The sequence below is a fragment of the Coenobita brevimanus genome, chromosome 72 (assembly GCF_032717465.1).
Source record: "Coenobita brevimanus isolate Jiangsu-jjx chromosome 72, ASM3271746v2, whole genome shotgun sequence".
NCBI classification, from domain to species: domain Eukaryota; kingdom Metazoa; phylum Arthropoda; class Malacostraca; order Decapoda; family Coenobitidae; genus Coenobita; species Coenobita brevimanus.
Window position 1 is genome coordinate 14,657,967 of NC_137025.1, and position 20,797 is coordinate 14,678,763.

Consider the following 20,797-nt stretch of genomic DNA (forward strand, 5'->3'; position numbering starts at 1 on the left):
TCTCTCTTTCTCTCTCTCTCTCTCTCTCTATAAGTTCAGCTTAGGAAGGACATGTGGCTTGCACTTCTAGAAATCATAATGATTGATGCCTGTGGATCTTTTCAAAGTTGAATTAAAAATCTAATGTTGCCTTGCATGTGTTATTTTGATGCCTTCGTTCTGAAAGAATAAGTGATTATATATGAAGCTCCTGGAGCCGCAAAAAGTGTCCTAAAAGAGCCGCATAAGACTCCTGAGCCTAAGGTTGCCGACCTCTGGGTTAGGGTGATGTTAGATACCAGACAGTATGATAAAATGCAATTGGCTCCTGCAGTGCCGTTGACGGGCTTGATCATCTACCGAGACGTGCTGATCATTGGAGGAGCCTCATTTGTGCGCTACAGAAGCCTGCCCCCTCCGGTCAGTCACATTACCTTATCACTGACCTTCTTGTTACTGTTAGTCATATTCTGTGTGCTTTATACTGATTAGAGTTAAGCCTGTTCAACTGGTTCAGGTCAGGGTACGTGTTGTCAGTAATTTCTTTCTGTGTGGAATTAGACCTATACAGTACTTTTTTGTTTATTTATTTATTTATTTTTTCTTTAGGGTCAATTTTGAGGAAGTTGTTAAAGTAAGGCAGTTAGTGAAGAAAGTACAGTCCATTCACTTAATATGCGTGAATTTGGGTGGTAGAAGATCTTGCTTTCTAGAAATTTTGCGCTTTGATCTCAATGTGGGACTGAAACAGGGGTGTGTGATGTCTCCATGGCTGTTTAATATATATATGGATGGGGTTGTAAAGGAGGTGCAAGGTAGGGCAGTGGATGTGGGGCTGGCCCTAATGAATGAGGGTGAGATTTGGAAGCTTCCGGAGTTGCTGTTTGCTGATGATACAGTATTGTTGAGTGAAGATGAATGGGAGTTGCAAGGTTTGGTGAATGAATTTGGGACAGTGTGTAGGAGGAGGAAACTGAAAGTTAATGTAAACAAGAGTAAAGTTATGGTGTTTGAGAGGAATGAAGTCACAGAGTGTGCAGTGAGGTTGGATGGTGAGGATATGGAGAATGTGAGTGCATTCAAGTACTTGGGTAGTGTGATGAGTAAGGATGGAACTTTGGGGGATGAAGTACGTGAAAGGGTACAGCAGGGAAGGAAGGTTGTTGGTACACTGAAAGCAGTGATGAGAAATAGGGAGGTGAGTATGGAAGTTAAGAAGTCACTGCATGATGGTATTGTGATCACTACCCTGACGTATGGAAGCGAGGCGTGGACCTTGCAAGAGGGGAACAAGTCAAGAGTGAGAGCAGTGGAAATGAGTTACTTGAGAGGAGCATGTGGAGTGACGTGGAGGGTCAGGTTGACGAATGAAGAAGTGAAGGAACGTTGTGGGGTAGATGTGGATGTGGTTGAGAAGATTAGGAGAAATACACTGAGGTGGTTTGGACATGTGGAGAGAATGGAGAATGAAAGACTGACTAAGAGGGTGTATGTAGGTGAGGTGGAGGGAGGGAGAGGGAGGGGTAGACCGAGGATGAGGTGGAGGGATGGAGTTGAGAGGTATATGAGGGAGGGGGAGTGAGTTGGGGGGAGGGTAGCCAAATGGTGGGTGACAGAGTGACTTGGAGGCGTTTTGTCTGCGGCCACCCTTTGCGGGATTAGGGCGTCGGGCTATAGATAGATAGATAGATAGATGGGGAAAATTCTGATTGGTGAGGTGGCCACTACAAAAGTCACCCAATTGGCCCCTAGTCTGCCAGTTTGCCTATGTATTATAGGACATAAAACACATATACACGGTAAATGTAACCCACACAGTAGCCCCTTGCCTTAAAATCTGTACAGGAAAGGATTAGTTGTTTTGTAGAGATGGGGTTCCGTGGCAGGGTGCAGTTACGGTGCCTCGACCCCAGCACCCTCCACACCTCCTGATTCCATCACACCACCAGCACACTCCACATCAGTCCTGAACCCCTCAGAGCCCAAGGCAGGCACAACAGATGCACAATTGTCGTCATTTTCAGCTGATGGTGAGGGCTTTGGATCTTTTTCTTGTCGAGGTGGAGTAAAGAATTTGGTGATTAGAGTCTTATGCCTTCAGTTCACTTCCTCGGCATGCCTGTCTTGGTAGTAATGGAGGCTGTTTTCTATGGCACCCAGAACCTCCTGAGCTCTCCCTTTACAGTTTTCATTCATTGTCACTTGATCTTTAAACTTGTCAAAAGCTGCTAGCATTTTGCTTACATTTCAGATTGGTGGATCTTCACTATTCACGGCCATGGTCTGTGATGGTGATACAAGTAATATTTCCTGAGTCTGGTTGTCTGTGTCGGTCTTGTCTATTCTAGAAATCGTATCTTGTGCTGTCTCTCTGTCCCCAGTTGTCCTGGCCTTCACAATCTCCTCTGCAGTCACATCAGAGAAATCAGCAGTATCCTTGGCTATGGAGAGAGTGACTTCATCCATCTCTGCCAGCCTCTGAATGTTGCCAGCTGCTGCTGGTGAGCAAAGATGTGGGACAAGTAGCCTCCAGGCATGATTTATTGAGGCCGCTTTGATCTCTGACCATGCCTGTCGGAGGAAGTCAGCTTCATTCTTGATAGTAAATGCATTCCAGAAATTTGTCACAGTCATCACAGGTGCATTCTTGGATGTTGTCACCATCCCTTCATCGTTTTATGTCACATGCTCATCATGGTCAATGTCTAGGTCTTGTTCTAAGTTATTTAACTCAGTCTTTGACTCCGTTTTTTTTCCTGAGATAAACAAGTGTCACCAGAAGATAGACTTGAGCATGGAAAAGTCTGTACGAGCGAGGTGGTTCAGGGTGGCAAAGACACCATCTGCATGTCCTTTTGTAAGTCCCCCAAGTAGCAAGGGTGACTGCAGACATTATCAGGAGGCAGCAGCATCTTAACCCACACACGCCGGCATTGTTGTGTGCTCAGTCTCCAGCAGAGTGAGGCTGCACAGTATTTCCCAAAATAGCCTATCTTCAAACCTTCATATCTGGAAAAGTATAGCAGTTAGGGAAACAAATTAAAGGCCATATTGCTCACCAACTCTTTTTCTTGCAAATGGAAGCATCCTCAGTGCAGGTGGTCGCATCAATGAGTTATGACGTGGGAAAGATGGGTGACTTCGACACTCGGGGCAGGATGTATTCATGCATGTGCATGTAGCCCCAACTTTGGCTTTGCTCTCAGCATGATAACTTCTCTGCTACTAGATAAACTTGACACAGTTGCATCCATGGCACTCTCTATGGCCAGCATTTCTGTGGTAACCATATAACCAAATTATGGTGCCTGGTGGTTTAGTCGGTAAATAAGGCGCCTCAATCGGATTGAGCCGGTGAAGGTTTATATCCAAGGGGTGGTTGGGGTTCATTGCTTACGTAATGCCACTCGGATGAGTGAGGCTGGTCACTCTTATCTTAAATGTCAGGACGAACCTGCCTAGCCCCGGGCTCCTAGGCTCCTCATGGGGCAACATAGGATTGGATGATGGATGAATGGTTATCGTATTGTTTTTTTCTGGGTGATTTACCCAAAGTCTTCGTATCAGTTTTTCTAACATCTTGTTTACAATGCTGATCAGTGATAATGGTTGGTGGTTATGTGGATTTTGTCTGTTTCTTTTCTTGGAAAGGGGCACAATGTTTGCTTTTTTCCAAATATCAGATAGTTTTCCTTGTCATAAGGATTCTCTGAATATTAATTGTAATGGACTGCTTAGCTCTTTTTTAATATTCCTGTAATACCCAATGCAAAATCTTGCCAGGGCCATTGGCTTTTCCCGTCTTATTTCGTCATCTCTTCCTGGACCTCTTGTTTTCTTATACATATATTTGTTAATATGTATGGGCATTCTTGTTCGTTTTCATCTCTTGCAAATCTGCTTTCTTTAGTAAAAACTGACAGGAAATTTTCATTTAGTACTTCATAAATGTCTTCTTCATTGGTACAGATTTTCCCCTCATCTGTGATGGATTGTATTTTATCTTTAACTTTTGCTTTGCTTCGTATGTAGCTGTAAAACAACTTCAGCTGATCAGTACTTTTATTTACAATGTCTTCCTCAAACTGCCTTCGAGCTGCTCTCCTTATCCATGTATAATTCTTGCCTGCATGTAGTTGTTATATGCTCTCTCGCTTTTATGTCGTCTGTATCTGATCCACAGCAAATCTTTTCTCCTTTGCGTTTTTACAATCAGTATTAAACCAATTCCTTATCCTTATTTCCGTGTCTTTGTGCAGTGGGACATAATTATGGACTCCTGTTTTGTAAATTTTACAGAATTTTTTATACATACTGTATAACATTTATATCGTCCTCTTAGCTCCTTTCTTCCAATTTATATCGTTGAAGTACAGTATTCCCTCTAATATCTGATGTAATAGAGCCAAAGGCATGTCCAGAAATTGGGTCTGTCCGGGAATTGGGAAAATGCCTCCTGGACAGGTACTTATGGACCCTAACCCAGCCTAACTCAGAAAACCACCTACACAACTCCCTACCAGACACACATAGCACCTATTTAAGACCCTATTCACACCAATAAGGGACAGAAAGCATGAAATAAATGAAAAGGAACCAGAGAATGAGGATTTAGAGATGAGTATGGAAAATTTTAAGCAGTATCCTGGGTACTTACAACACATCCGTGGTCGTTGCAATGAATAGCCCGCCTCCTCTCAGACTCTGACAATAAAATGATGCACCTGAAGCATATACAGTAATCCAGTGTTGCACTGCACGTTATCCCTTGCACTGTAAATTCTAATTTCTGAACACTGCGCATTCTTTTCTTGCTTGCGCTGCACTTGAAACTCACCAGTGTTGCACTCTGCACGTAAGCTTTTGCACTCTGAATTCTAATTTCTTAACTCTGTGCATTCTTTTCTTATTTGCGCTGCACTTGAAACTCACCAGTGTTGCACTCTGCACTTAAGCCTTTGCACTCTGAATTCTAGTTTCTTAGCACTGCACATTCTTTTCTTACTTGCTGTGCATTTGAAACTCACCAATGTACAGTGGCACCTTCTGCCGAAACTACTTTACTCCCTCCTCGTTGACTTCCAGGGCTTCGCCATGGGCGTTACAATTGGTAAGTCCATGCCATAACTTGAAAGCAAAGAGCCAACCCTCAGATGCCTTGAAGTCTGGGGTGTCATGTAACCTTGCGAACTTCTCGGCAGCAGCCTCCAACTCCGTACCAAGCACCAGCGCACCAGCAGCACGTTGTTGACAATACCAAATCAGCATGGAGCGGTTGATTTCTGCAAACCTGGGAGGGTACATAACCTTCCTCTGCACGTTGCGTTTGGTCTTCGATGCGAAGTCACAAGTGTGCTGGGTGAGTTTGTCCCAGGATTTCTTGATATCAAACAAGGTAGAGCGGGCCAGGTTGAATTCTCGGAGGATGTGGGACGTCGACCATCCCACATCCACCTTGTCTAATATCTCCCTTTTCTTCTCCAGAGTCAGAACCACTCGTTTCCTTTACTAGGGTGGTGGGGCCATCATCACACACACGAGTAAGAGGCAGCAGACCTCTCTGATCGTTCTATAGCCGCTGTTGTAGACGGCCATCGTTCTTCTCCTAGATCTGTCAACAGTAGTGTTCCTCAGGGCTCTGTCCTATCACCGACTCTCTTCCTTTTATTCATCAATGACCTTCTAAGCTGTACATCAAACCCTATCCACTTGTACGCTGATTATTCCACCCTTCACCTTTCCATTCGGTTCCCGCAACGTCCATCTCAGCAGTTACTTCAACAAGCAAGGGATGAGGCTATGACAAACCTATTGTCTGACTTGGCTCGTATCTCTGACTGGGGTAAAAATAATCTTGTTGTTTTTAATACATCAAAAACTCAGTTTTTACACCTATCAACCCAGCATAATCTTCCACAAGAGTATCCACTAATGTTTAATAATATCCAGCACAACCCTGCATCATCCTTGAACATGCTTGGGGTTTCATTCGCTCGGGACTTATCTTGGAAAGATCATATTGCAACTCTTGTAAAATCTGCTTCCAAGAAATTATGTGCTAAGCCGACTCCATACCTTCTTTACCCATGCACAGTTGTTGACTTTATACACAGGTTTTATTCGCCCCTGTGTAGAGTACAACTCTCGTGTGTGGGGAGGCTCCCCACATACAGCTTTTCTCAATAGAGTGGAGTCAAAGGCTTTTCACAGGTGGTGGTGACCATCATCCACTCACTTCATGTAGTGCTGCCTACTTCTTCCTTAGCCTTTATCATTCTTTTTCTGTGCCTGCCCTTCTTTCTTCCAATTTCTCCCATCTTTCCTTTCACTTCCTATTGCTTTTCTTTCCTTTACAGGTGGTTGTACATTGAATGATGACCCAAATGCTTTCCTGTAAGCTAAGAAACCATTTACAGTGCTGGGTGGTAACCATATAACCAAACCATATGTGCTCCCTATGTGTCAGCAAGTGAGTTGGTGGAGGGTTAGTGCCCCTCCCCGTAAAACAAATAACTTAAAGTCAAATGGCCACCCCTTACGGGATTATGGCATCTGGCAATAGATAGATAGATAGATAGAAATCTCCTTCTCTTACTGGCTCCCTTCAACCTCTGTCTCTTCGCCGCTCTGTTGCATCTTTATCTCTTTTCTATCGTTGCTTCAATGGTCACTGCTCCTCTGAACTGTCTGCTTGCATCCCTCCACCACTACAACGGGTGCGTAGCACCCGTCTAGCAACAAACCCTCATCCCTTTTCTGTCCAACTTTCTAATGCAAGAGTTAACTGTTATTCCCAGTCCTTCAGTTATGCAGCAGGTCATCTCTGGAACTGTTTCCCTCTGTCTGTATTTCCTATTTCCTATGATCTCCAGTCTTTCAAATGCAGTGTGTCCAGGCATCTCGAATGAACGGATCTTGAATTTAGCTTTCTTTTGTATTGTTTTTGTTTTTTTTCTTGGAGGGAACAGTTTGTGGGCCCCTGTCCTTTGGTTCCTTCTTTCTTGTATAAAAAAAAAAAAAGAAGCAGTCCTGCAGCAGGTAGGGCACCACCACAAAAACAAGCACATGGGCAGCCATGGTGACAAGCCTGCACTCACGACGATGGGTAGGCAGGAAATTAAGAGGAGGCAGTGTCACCCTGCCGGACATTGGCGGAACTACGCAGCAAAACACAGCTGTTTTTGGCTTCGCGTGCCAATTCAAAATACGGTTGAAAAAAATGTTGGATTTTTTTTTTTTTTTTTTTTTTTTTTTTTTTCCCCCCCCCCTGAAGGCCCAGGCCCAAAATGTCTTGGAATCGGGTGTCCTGGTAGTATAGGGATTACTGTACTTCTTTAGGTCATGATAGTTGCCCTTTTTGTAGTTTAGCCCCCTTTTGTAATTTGTGTGTGTGTGTGTCAGAGAGAGAGAGAGGTTAAAGTGAAGGTAAAACTGAAAGTGAAGGTGAAGGTGAAAGTGAAGAGGAATGAGAAAACAGAAGAATGGAAGGCAGAAGTGAAGGTGAGAACTTAATAGTAAAGGTAAATGTGAAAGTGAAGAAGTCAAAATGCAAGTGAAGGTGAAAATGAAAGTAATAGTGAAAGTGAGTGTAAAGGTGAAGGTGAATATGAAAGTGAAGGTGAACATGGAAGTGAATATGCATGTCAAAGTGAATGTATAAGCAAAGGTAAAAATGAAAGGGAAGGTGAAGATGAAGGTGATGTTGAAAATGAAAATATGTGAAGTAAAAATGAAAGTGGATGTGCTCAGTGCAGAGAGAGAGAATATACACAGGAATGACGTAAGCGGTGTCCCTGCGAATAAACAAATGAGGTGATAAGGCATAACATTGGTCATCTCTCTCTCTCTCTCTCTCCCCCATCTTCTCCATTCCTTCCCTCCCTCATTCTTCAGGGGAAGGGAGGAGAGAGAGAGAGAGAGAGAGAGAGAATCAGTCCCTCCCCTCTCTCTCTCCAGGGGAAGAAAGGAGAGAGAGAGAGAGAGAATCAGTCCCTCCCCTCTCTCTCCAGGGGAAGGGAGGAGAGAGAGAGAGAGAGAGAGAGAGAGAGAGAGAATCAGTCCCTCCCCTCTCTTTCCAGTGGAAGGGAGGAGAGAGAGAATCAGTCCCTCCTCTCTCTTTCTCTCTCTCTCTCTCTCTCTCTCCATCATGGACCATTCCCTCCCTCCCTCCCCCTCCCTTTCCAGACAGAGAGAGAGGGAGAAAGAATATATATATAGGAGTGAGATGTGTGAGTGTAACTGTCACCAAGCCCCAAGCATCTCACTTCACTACTTTTTAGAAGTCTGGGTGTGAATCAGATGCAATGCCGAGTGGAAGGCTATGGGCGTCCCCCAACATGCCAATGTTGACACTTGATAGGTCTGCTTGACTATGGTAATTGTTTGGCAGTGGTTTATAGGTTTGCTTGACCAGATAGTGTAAAACAACAGGAACAAGTGTTGTACAGTGTACTGTAGTGGCATTTTACTGTACAGTGGCCTTCAAAGTTAGTTATGTATGAAGAGGGACCAGGAGAGAAGTCTGTTATCCAGACAGATCTATTTTCCGGACATGCCTTTGGCTCTGTTATGTTGGATAAATTAGGAATTACAAGTCAAGAGTGAGAGCAGTGGAAATGAGTTACTTGAGAGGAGCATGTGGAGTGACGTGGAGGGACAGGTTGACGAATGAAGAAGTGAAGGAACGTTGTGGGGTAGATGTGGATGTGGTTGAAAAGATTAGGAGAAATACGCTGAGGTGGTTTGGACATGTGGAGAGAATGGAGAATGAAAGACTGACTAAGAGGGTGTATGTAGGTGAGGGAGAGGGAGGGGTAGACCGAGGATGAGGTGGAGGGATGGAGTTGAGAGGTATATGAGGGAGGGGGGGGTGAGTTGGGGGGAGGGAAGTCAAATGGTGGGTGACAGAGTGACTTGGAGGCGTTTTGTCTGCGGCCACCCTTTGCGGGATTAGGGCGTCGGGCTATAGATAGATAGATAGATAGACTGTATACACCCATGTACAACATATTATTCTATCAAATATGTGGTGTATTTCAGCGTACCCTGGTGCGTTACTTCGATGCGACCCATGCAACAGCTAAACTAGCCCCCACCACGCTGAGCAAGGTTAACACTGCAGTACAACTGAGCCTTATCACAGCTGCCCTTGCTGCCCCTGTCTTTGCCTGCACCGACCACTACATGCTCAAGGCACTTTGGTGAGGGACGTGCACCTATTACCAGTGTTATCTCAACAGGGGTGTTCCTCAGAGTTATTTTTTATTTATTTATTTATTTATTTTTTTTCAGCTGTCTGTTAAAGTGACTTCAGTTGTACATCTAATCTGTCAGATTTAAATCATACATCTGTCAGACAAAATGAATAAGGAACAGTCTTTAGTAATTATGTCATTGCTTGCCATCACTGGATGATTTAATTTAGCTTAAAGCTATTGTAGTGAAGGGACACTGGTCACTTTTGTCTTAGCTCCTACTGGGCTGATTCTTTGTTAGGTAGTTTACCTCCCCTGAGTCAGTGTTTATAATCAGTGTAAATTGTGCCTTATATGAGGCTTGCAGCTTGGCTCATGTAGATCTTCATTGTGCCTCATATGAGGTCTGCAGCTCAACAAAGGTTAATGAAGATTCTGATGAGGCAGTAAAAGATTGGATGATGGATAATTCTCTCTCTCTCTCTCTCTCTCTCTCTCTCAAAAAAAAAAAAAAAAAAAAAAAAATGCTATGAATCTCTCTCTCTCTCTCTCTCTCTCTCAAAAAAAAAAAAATATGCTATGAATCTCTCTCTCTCTCTCTCTCTCTCTCTCTCTCAAAAGAAAAAAAAAAAAAAAATGATGCTGTGGATCAGAAATTCCTTCTACCATTGTACATAAAAAAATTACAATAAAAGTGCATGCAGCATGGTTAAGATTGGAATTAATATGTGGCTGCATGCTCAGCCTTTCCATTTCCATTATATTTTACCTTCTTCCGGTCCCATGAAATTTCCTTCTGGCTTTTTAAATCCTTCAAGGTGCTCCTTCACACATTTTTCCTGTACAGCAAAGGCCAGAGGGTCTGGAGGGTGGGGGAGAGAGCCTTCTGCTGTGCTCTCAGTTTCTCTTGCTTCTGTAGCCTGTGTACTGTATGAGTGTTAATGTTATGGCCAGGCCGCCTCATAGGGATGGTAATGTGTGAGTGGTCTGTGTATTTATGTATTTCTATGAAACTCTCATTATTTTTCTCTGCTGTCCCCAGGTGGATAACAGCAGCAACCACCTTGAGCTCTGGGATCAGCTACATCTTCTCCAGAGACACCTACAAGTTCCTCAGATCCATGGAGAGTCGAGAGCAATGACACATGGGCCACCACCACCATTTCTGTTAACAGTACCACTACTACAGCCATCAAAACCATCTTTAGTCTAGGGTTCATATTCTCCAGAACAAATGAGGCTTTCAATAACTTTTCCTCAGCAGTTTATTTTGCATATTATGTGTCAGTATTGTCTTGTTTGTTATTTATGTCTTTGTGATACCAACAAAGATTGTATAAAAAACAAAAACAAGATTATCGACATGCCATATAGAGAAAAAAATTTGCAAGGAAGAGGTGCTAGAAAGCCTCCCAAGCTAATGAGAGGAAGACCTAGGAGTGTGGTTTTGTGCCATTGTTCTGGCCCACCATCCATCATTTGGGAGATGGGCATGCAGAGGGTATTCAGGAGAGTTTGTGTGTTCAGCAGGCTTTCACCTTCCAGATACAGTATATTGATGCTGCCATGTCAAGGCAGTGTGTTCAGCAGGCTTTCACCTTTGAGATAAATTGATGCTGCCATGTCAAGGCAATATTCTTCAGCAACAAAGGACCTATTTCTGTTGCAATGGACTTCGTAGATCACATAGCACATCTTCCACAGCAAGTTATTATGTACAGCATGCCTTAACAACTCTCTTGTTTGTTACAAACGCAGACTGTGTCAGTATAAATAAATAGACATAACAGGCAAGAGAAAGTAAGTTTTAAGAGGAAGAGGTGTCTCAGAATCTACAAACTTTGCTAGAAATATGATCCTTAACTTCAACAGACAATCTGGGAGTGTCCAGCTGAAGTGAGTGGATTTCTGCAGTCCATCTATTCACATTCAGAAGGGCCAAGGGCCACCTTAGCAGCAACAGCCACCAGTACCACAGTCATAACTGCTGATACAACCACCATTTCAACCTCAATGACAATTGTCTTCACACCCACCACTTCAACATCAACACAGCTACTATCACAACTGCTACTACAGCCATCATGCCTGCTGTGATCACAATCACAGTTATCATAACAGCCACCATTGCAATGATAACCACCATCACTGCCACCACCATTACAATCACAATCACAGCTGTCACCATAAATAACTGACCACCATTACGAAACAACCACCATCTCAGCAAGTCATCATCACAACTACAACCATCATCACAACCACCATCATGGCCGGCACATCCACAACTCTCTTCACACATCATAGCCTTCATTACAATCACAATCACTGTCTTAACTCTAACCACTGCAGCCACAACCACAGCTGTCATCACACACCACAGCTGCCACTGCTACCACCACGATCACATAAACACTTACATAACCAGGTGGAGTCTTCAGGATGGATATCTCTGGAATTATTTAATTTAACTAACATTCAGACTTTCTTTCTTTTGCAGAATTTACAGCAAACCTAATTACTTTACTGTTAATTTTTATTAGTTACTTAATGATACTATGTTAACTGTATGTAAGTGGTGCTTAATGATATTATGTTAACTGTATGTAAGTGATAGTTACATGTCCATCTCAGATCATTCCTCTTCATCCATATGAATTTCACGAAGATAAACTCTCGTCTTTATTACATACATACATCATCTATCTTCTGTTGCCCCATGAGGAGTGTAGGAGCCCAGGGCTAGGCAAGTTGGTCCTGACTTTAAAATGAGAGTGACCAGCCACACTCATCCCTGAGTGTGTATTATGCAAGCAATAAACCCCAACCACGCCATGGATATAACTGACACGGGGTCAATCCTGTCGGAGCACCTTAATTACCCACTAAACCACCAGGCTTCATAGTTTGGTTATATGGTTACCACCTAGCGTAGTTAAAGATTTCCTGATGTACAGGAAACCACTTCACTTGTCACTCAGTGTAGTCACCCGTAGATAGAAGGAAGAAGAAAGAAAGAATGGAAAGGACATAAGAGGAAGGAAGGAAGAGAGGACAGGGCAGGCACCTGAGAGCAGCACTACAATGGGTGAGTGGACCCTCAGCTTGTGCATTTTCTGTCTACACTTCTTATGCTTATGCAGCCGTTGCAAATATAATTCACAAAGCACACAGTGCTATCCCCCACAAACACAGATTGATCCAAGTAGAAAGCTTCAGCAAGATAGTGATAAGTACAGTAATCATAGTTGTAGTGTTGATAACTGTAATAGTGTTAGTGATGATAGTTGTAGTGGTTGTAGTATGGTAATGATGGTAGTTAGGGTACCTGCCTATGTCTTCCTTCACTTTTATCGTTCTTCTTCTGTCTACTCTCCTCTCTTGCTGTTTTTCCCATCTTTTCTGTCACTTTTTATTACATTTCTTTCCATTTCAGGTGGCTTTACTTTGAGTGACAAGCTTAATGGTTTCCTAACCCAGGAAACCATTTACATTGTTGAATAGTAACCATATAACCAACCCATATGTGTTCCCTCCGTGTCAGCAAGTGGGATAACGGATGGTTAGTGCCCCTCCCTGTAAAGCAACTAACTCAAAGACAGACAGTCACTCTTTGCAGGATTATGGTATCTGGCTATAGATAGATACAGTAGATAGATAGATAGTGGTACCAGTAGTGTTAGTAGCTGCCAGTATACAGGATGTTCACATATTATCTTTATAACTGGAGAATTACATCCATCCATCCATCCATCATCCAGTCCTATGTTGCACCATGAGGAGCGTAGGAACCTGGCGGTAGGCAAGTTGGTCCTGACATGTAAGATGAGAGTGACCAGCTTCATTCATCCCTGAGTGACATTACATGAGCGATAAACCCCAACCACCCCTTGGATATAAACCTGCTTAGGTTCAATGTGATTGGAGCACTTTAATTACCCCAGTTAACGCCATAATTTGGTTATATGGTTACTACCTAGCATAGTAAGTGGTTTCCAGGTGTACAGGAAACAGTTTGGCTTGTCACTTAGTGCAGAGTCACCCATATGCAGAAGGAAAAGGAAAGAATGAAGAAAAGAAAGACACAAGAGGGAGTGTAAAGTGACCCGTAGGCAGAAGAAAGGGGAAAGAATGAAGGAATGAAAGACACAAAAGGAAGGGTGGAAGAGAGGAAAGACCAGACACCCAAAGCAGCACTACACTGAGTGAGTGGATGGAGAATTTTATTAGAGATACAAACACCATGATAATTTCATTCAGTTTGTTGCATATTAAAGAGAAAATGTCAGAGAGATTCCTACGCAAGTAGTGAAGAAACACCTACATTCTCTCTTCACACACACACGGCAATACAAAACCTCGGTCAGAACACTAAACTTTAAGCCCACCTCCTGACATTCACCCATCTGAAACATTCTTAAATAGAGATAATGAACTTCACCAAGCTAGGCTAAGATCAGGACATCACCCGGCTCCCCTCAGCATTTTCTCTCGCTTCAAGTTGGATAGAGTCACAGATGACACGCATCCATAATGGAGCAATGTTCAGTACAGTACTTGCCACACTAAGACTCAGACACAGTATCAGTGGTGTAAGGAACCTATGGGATGACTTCATAGGTGCAGTTGTTTACCTGTGGTCAGTGGGTCTGCTTGGCCAAGCACACCAGTGTTAAGCTACTTCAACAAGTATACTTCATTGTGGACACCATGTGTGGTGGGAAGCAATTGTGCCATCTCTTCCAGTCCACTAGTTAGGAAATATACAAAGTCTGTTCAGAAAGTATCCGACCTTAGGCTCTAAAAAATATAAATAGCTAACCTGTCGAGGTAAGAAACTAATCCCCCTCAAAGTAGGTCCCTTCTGACTTGACACACATATCCTACATTCTCTCCACTGCCCAAAACATTTTTCAATATCGGATTTCAGTATCTTCTGCAGGTGCTTCGTCACATTCATCATGATCTCTTCTCTTGTCTCAAATCGGGAACCCTTCAGCAGAGTTTTGTGCATGGGGAATAGCCAAAGTTGCATGGAGCTATGTCTGGTGAGCAGGGAGCCTGCTGGACCTGAGGGATGTTGTGCTTGGCCAAAAATTCCTGAATCAGTTGAGAAGAATGGGCAGGGGCATTCTCATGGTGCAGCTTCCAACTTGCCACTTTCCAAAGGTCTGGTCTCCTCTGCCGAACTCCGTCACGAAGACGACAGATGACGTCAAGGTAGTAATATTTGGTGACAGTCTGACCTTGTGGTGCATATTCAAGGTGCACAACACCAAGGTACAATACCCTCGCATCCAAGACGGTAATATTGTCACCTGAGGGTCCCGTCTAGGACGAAAAACGTCTTGGACCAACACAGTACCTTATGGAAAAAATTAATATTGCCACAAAATCTTCAAAAAACCCTAAGAACATCTTCCTAGACCTAATTTGGCACCAAAACAAATTTCCTGACCTTGAAAGTGCATTTCTGAGCTATTTCTCCAACTTAGTAAATCAATTATCTCCAGCTTAGTAGCCTGAGGTAGATGGCAGTGCTTCAAGGGGTTAGCAGATGGTTTCCTAGGCATGGTTAAGTAAGGAGAGGCAGTAACCTAGGGGCAAACGCTGAGCGCAACACACAGTATGTGTGTCCACGATGCACTGGTGAGGGAGATAAATGCAGGAAACGCTTGTTCATCACGTGACCAGATGCCAATATTTTATTGGACAACATGTCAACCACGTCCCTCTCCCTGGCATGGGAATCATGATGGACCAGGTGAGACCGTCATAGCTGTATTCTCAGATGTGGACCATTATGAACTGTAGGTTCCGTATTGGATGTATGCAACTGTATTACAGCAATATTTTGGATTATTATTTATGGTTTCTGTCTTGGATGCGAAACGTCTTGGACAAACCCGTCTTGGACGTGAGGGTACAGTAGTAAAAAAACTCACAATGCGTTTCCTTTGCTGCGGACCTTTCGTGTGTGTGTGTGTGTGTGTGTGTGTGTGTGTGTGCACGTGTATTTTTTTGAGAAGACCTTGCATGCGTCCATCGGGACGATTGCGCTTTGGTTTCTGGGTCGTACTCTTATACCCAAGTCTCATCTCCAGTGATAACAGTCTTCAGAAAGTCTGGACCACAATTTGCACACTCCAACATGTCTTCAGCAATGTTTATCCGCAGAATTTGTTCACATGAATGCGATGGAGCACCTGTGGGAGATACTGAAAACCGACTTTTAAAAATGTTTCAAATAGTGAAAAGAATGCTGGGCTGTGTGTGTCAAGTCAGAAGGGGCCTACTTTGAGGGGGATTAGTGTCCTAGCTCAACAGGTTAGCTATTTATTTTTTTTAGATCCTAAGGTTGGACACTTTCTGAACAGACCTTGTATTGTTTCAGAACTCTTGAACAACCAGACCCCAGTGAGGTGGTGCACCATCCTCTTGACAGTTAGTTGGTACTGTGGTACCATAGATTCACACAAGATGTCAAGGGAAACATTTGCCTTAGAGTTGTAAAGATAATTTGGACACCTTTTAGTATTTGTCATTGTAAATCTGTTTAATATCAACTCTTACCAGGCTGCAGACACATATGAGGCACAGTGAAGGTCTGTACAGGCCAAGCTGCAAGCTTCATAATGAGGTATAATTTACATTGATTGTAAACCAGTGACTCAGGGAAGATAAACTGCCATACAAAGAATTAGCCTGGTAGGGGTTAATGTTGAGAAAAACTATTTTTTTTTTTTTTCTTGATTATAATTGGTTGGAGGGCCCCACTATGCTGTTTCTGTATAGGGTACACAAGGAGCTTAGTTGAGAAATTAGCTGTGTAAGCTGGGGGTCTGCTGTTTTTTCACTGAGGCTATTCTGAGATACTGACCTGTTGGTAGGGGCGGGGAATGGGTAGGCAGATGGAAACATTTTTTGGTAGACTGCTGTATTCTTATTTTGGATTGTCATAGATCTAGTAAAGGCTGTAAACCTTTTAGCATTTCTTTGAAGAGAAGTTAGGGTAACAGTATCAGCCAGTTCCATATTACCTCTTGTTTGATGTTAGGGCCTCAGGCTGGGTTTCCATTGTCAATAATATTTAGGGGATTTTTTTTTTTTTTTTGGGGGGGGGGAGTTGAATTATCTTTTCACACAGCATAGTGGACCTAACCAAGTGAGGAGCAAAGAATTGTAATTAGTCTTGTGGTATGTAAACTACATCTCGTTTTAAATTACAGTGGAAACCTTTCTTAATTGTTACAGCTATTTCTCAGGCCGCACAGATTGCTGGTAGTGAGTACAGTATTTAATAATCCCTACTAGAAGATTTTAGATGGGGAGAAACCTTGATATAATACAGAAGAAACATTTCAGGTAGGTAAATTTACCTTCCATTTTATATATATATATATATATATATATATATATATATATATATATATATATATATATATATATATATATATATATATATATATATATATATATATATATATATATATATATATATATATATATATATATATATATATATATATATATATATATCTATCTATCTATCTATCTATTGCCTGACGCCTCAATCCCATTTGGGGTAGCCACAAACAAATCGCCTCCAAGTCACCCTGTCCCCCGCCATTTCACTCCCCTGCTCCCAACTCACACACCCCTCTCTCATATACCTCTCCACCCCATCTCTCCATCTCATCCTCGGCCTCCCCCTCCCTCTTTCCCCCTCCACCTCACTCACATACACTCTCTTCGTCAGTCTTTGACCCTCCATCCTCTCCACATGGCCAAACCACCTCAGTGTGTTCCTCATAACGCTTCCTATCACATCCACATCAACACCACAACGCTCCTTTATATCCTCATTCGTCAGCCTGTCTCTCCATGTGACTCCACAGGCTCCTCTTAAATAACTCATTTCCACGGCTCTCACTCTTGACTTGTGTCCTTCCAACAACGTCCAAGCTTCACTTCCGTACGTTAGAGTTGGTATCACAATACTGTCATGTAGTAACTTTTTCACTTCCATGCTCACTTCCCTGTTTCTTATCACTGCTTTCAAAGAACCAGCAACCTTTCTTCCCTGCTGTACCCTTTCAAGCACTTCACCCTCCAAACCTCCATCCTTACTCATCACACTACCCAAGTACTTAAACGTACTCACATTTTCCAATTCCTCACCAACCAACCTCGCTGTACATTCACTGGCTTCACCTCTCTCAAAGACCATCACTTTACTCTTCCCTACATTCACCTTTAGATTCCGTTTCTTACACACTCTCTCAAACTCATCCACCAAGCCTTGCAGCTCCCCTTCGTCTTCACTCAACAACACGGTATCATCTGCAAACAACAGTACAGGGAGTTTCCAAACACTATCCTCTCTCACCAGGGCGACTCCAACATCCACTACCCTACCTTGTACCTCTTTTATTACCCCATCCATGTACAGATTGAACAACCATGGAGACATGACACATCCCTGTTTCAACCCAACTTTCAAAGAGAAAAATTCACTTAGTTCACCATCCACACGCACTGCAGCCTTCGCACCATCGTACATACTCTTCACAGCATTCAACAACTTCCCATCTATTCCATATATTCTTAACACTTTCCACAATCCTAGTCTATCCACCCTGTCATATGCTTTCTCCAAATCCATGAAAGCCGCATACAACTTCTTTCCCTTCTCTATAAACTTTTCCACTAAAGATCTGAGAATGAATATCTGATCTACACAACCTCTTCCCTTCCTAAAGCCTCCCTGTTCTTCTCCAACTAATTTCTCTGTTCTTTCTCTAACTCTGTCAATAAGTATCCTACCATATACTTTTCCTATTATACTAAGAAGACAAATGCCCCTATGATTACCACACACTTCTTTTTCCCCTTTTCCTTTGTACAAGGGAATAATTATACCTGACTTCCAATCCTCCGGGACTCTACCATCCTCCCAGGCCAATCTGCACATCTTCCACATCCATTCTACTACTATCTCTCCCCCATGCTTCAGCATTTCACCACACACTTCATCAATTCCTGGGGCTTTCCCTGATTTAACTTTCTTCATTGCTTCCACAACTTCTATCCTACTGATTTCTTCCTGTCTTCTCACCTCCCTCCTTCTCCCAGCCATTCCCCAGCCACTTATACTCGCATTACTTCCATCCTCCACGTTCAACAATTCCTTAAAGTGTTCTCTCCATCTGCTCACTTTTTCTCCCTTCTCCACTAGTAATCTACCATTTTTATCTTTCACTCCCCTGCTAACTTCACTTCCACCCTGTCATACTCTTTTCACCTCTTTCCAGAACATTTTCTTACAGTCCCTGCACTTTACACTCAAATTCCTTCCAAATTCCTCATCCACTCTCTTCTTACTCTCTCTTACTAATCTTTTCACCTCTCTCTTTCTTTCTATATATAACTCTGTCTTCCGCCTCTCAACTTCTTCCACGCCCCTATTTCTCATCCATTCATTGTATGCTTTCTTCTTTTGTGCCACAGCCCGTTTCACCTCTTCAGTCCACCACACTGTTCCTTGCACCCCCCTCCGTCTTCTCTTCCTTCCACACACCACATCACATGCTGCACATATTTCTTCTGTAAATATTCTACACACACCTTCCACGTCCCCCATCTGCTCCAACTCATATTTGCCCAATCGTTCCTCCACTTCTCTCTTATACTCTGCCTTTTTCTCATCCTCTTGTAACCTTTCCACTCTCCTTGCAACTACTCCTTCCTATCGTCTTTCCCTTCTTCTATTCCTCCATCTTACTTGAACTTTAACTCTGGCCACCACCAAGTAGTGGTCAGAAAGTCCCCTCCCCCAACCTCTATAAACTCTTGCATCCAATATACATCTTCGCATCCTTTCATCCACACACACATAATCAATCATTGCCTTCCTTTCACTCAATTCACCACCCACCCTTCTCATCACTCTCCATGTATACCTGTGGATCATTTTATGCCTGAAGAGGGTATTGGCTATCACCAACCCCCTCCCAGCACAAATGTCCACTAACGAACTCCCATTCTCATCTATCTCAGCAGGCACACCCCACTCACCAACTATTCCATCCACCTTCACATTCCCAACTTTACCATTCATATCACCAATCAAAAACACTCTATCATTCCTTCCAAACTTTTCCATGTACACTTCTACATTTGTCCAGAACTCTTCTCTCGCTCTTCTAGCACGATCTTGCGTTGGCGCATACACACACACAATCGCCCACATTTGTATTCCAACTTTCAACTTTACCCACACAATCCTTGATCCAACTGATCCATACTGTCTTATGCTCCTCTTCCATCTTTTACTCACAACTATACATACTCCTTCCTTTGCCCTCTCATTCTCACCTACTCCTGCACATATACCCCATCCATACTCCCATTCTCTCACACTTTCTCCTCTCCATTTTGTTTCAGTTATTCCACATACATCCACTTTCGCATCCTCAAGCACCTGGACAATCTCTCTCTCTTTCACCTCATCATTTGCTCCCCTTACATTCCACGTTCCAATTGCAATGTCCTTTGTCCGGTCCTTGGTCGTCAACGTTTGGTCAGTCCTTGTCCGAGGCTTATTGTTTGTTTTTTTAGTTAGTTGTTTTCCGGGGAGAGGCACTAACCCTCCGCCAACCCTTTTAGTCACCTTTTACGACAAGCAGGGATACTGGGGGAGTATTCTTGACAAACCCCCCTACCCCCAGGGGGGTATATATATATATATACAGGTATATATATATATATTTTTTTATTGATTGATTTATTCATTCATGTAAATAATATCCAGCAGTTACTGCCTATGTGGTGCTCTGTGTTACTGTGCCATATTGTGTAAAACAACATTTACTTAATCTGGAGAATGATTGATGATGGATTTGTGCAGAGTAAGTACAGTCAAGTTGCCTAAGGCACGGCTAATTGGTTCTGGACCAAGTCCGTGCCATAGAAAACCACGCCATACAAGTAACTAAACCAATAGGAAAAATCCATTTTGGTTCTGGACATTCACCCAAAGTCCCTCTTTTCACCCCACTTTTCTCTGTTTTTCCCCACTTTACACACGCACACAATCAAGCAATCAGTCAAACAAAAATGACAACCCACCTTAATCACCTCCTGTGTCAGTCCAAGTCGTCTCCAAGACCAAAACAAACACTATCACCAGTCCAGGCAACGTTACGTACAGTAAATCGTTGCAAAAACACAATAATCACACTTGCATAACGTTGGCCTGGTGCTACATGATGTACACTCCGCTATCACAGGTTCCGCTGCAGCGTATCTCGCTATCATGCCTATATAAAAAACTACCCAAATACCTTTATCATGCACTAAATGACTGCTATCGCGCATCACAAATGTTTGAAAATTTCAAAAAGGCCAGGCTTCAGTGCTCCGCCCAGCTAACAAAAGCTTCACTCCGTGATTGGTCATGTGACGTCAGCGCCAGCCGAGCGCTGATTGGCTGCCCGACCGAGTCTCCTGCCCGCCAAACCATTCAAGTGCGCGCCCTCAGACCGTGAACAGCGATAGCGAGAACAATAACCTTTTTATGATAAGACCATGGCCAACATACCCCCTCCCCGTCCCCCTGCCAT

General features: G+C 43.1%; 1 protein-coding gene across 1 annotated transcript in view; it reads left to right on the plus strand.

The window, feature by feature from the left end:
• Nucleotides 1–10,429, plus strand: part of CLS (cardiolipin synthase) — an 85,446-nt gene extending 75,017 nt beyond the window's left edge. The window contains exons 6-8 of the mRNA XM_080278074.1: nucleotides 314–399; nucleotides 9,019–9,179; nucleotides 10,216–10,429. Coding sequence (XP_080134200.1) covers nucleotides 314–399; nucleotides 9,019–9,179; nucleotides 10,216–10,315 — 347 coding nt within the window. The 3' untranslated portion in view covers nucleotides 10,316–10,429. The remainder of the gene's footprint in view (nucleotides 1–313; nucleotides 400–9,018; nucleotides 9,180–10,215) is intronic.
• Nucleotides 10,430–20,797: the final 10,368 nt, after the last annotated feature.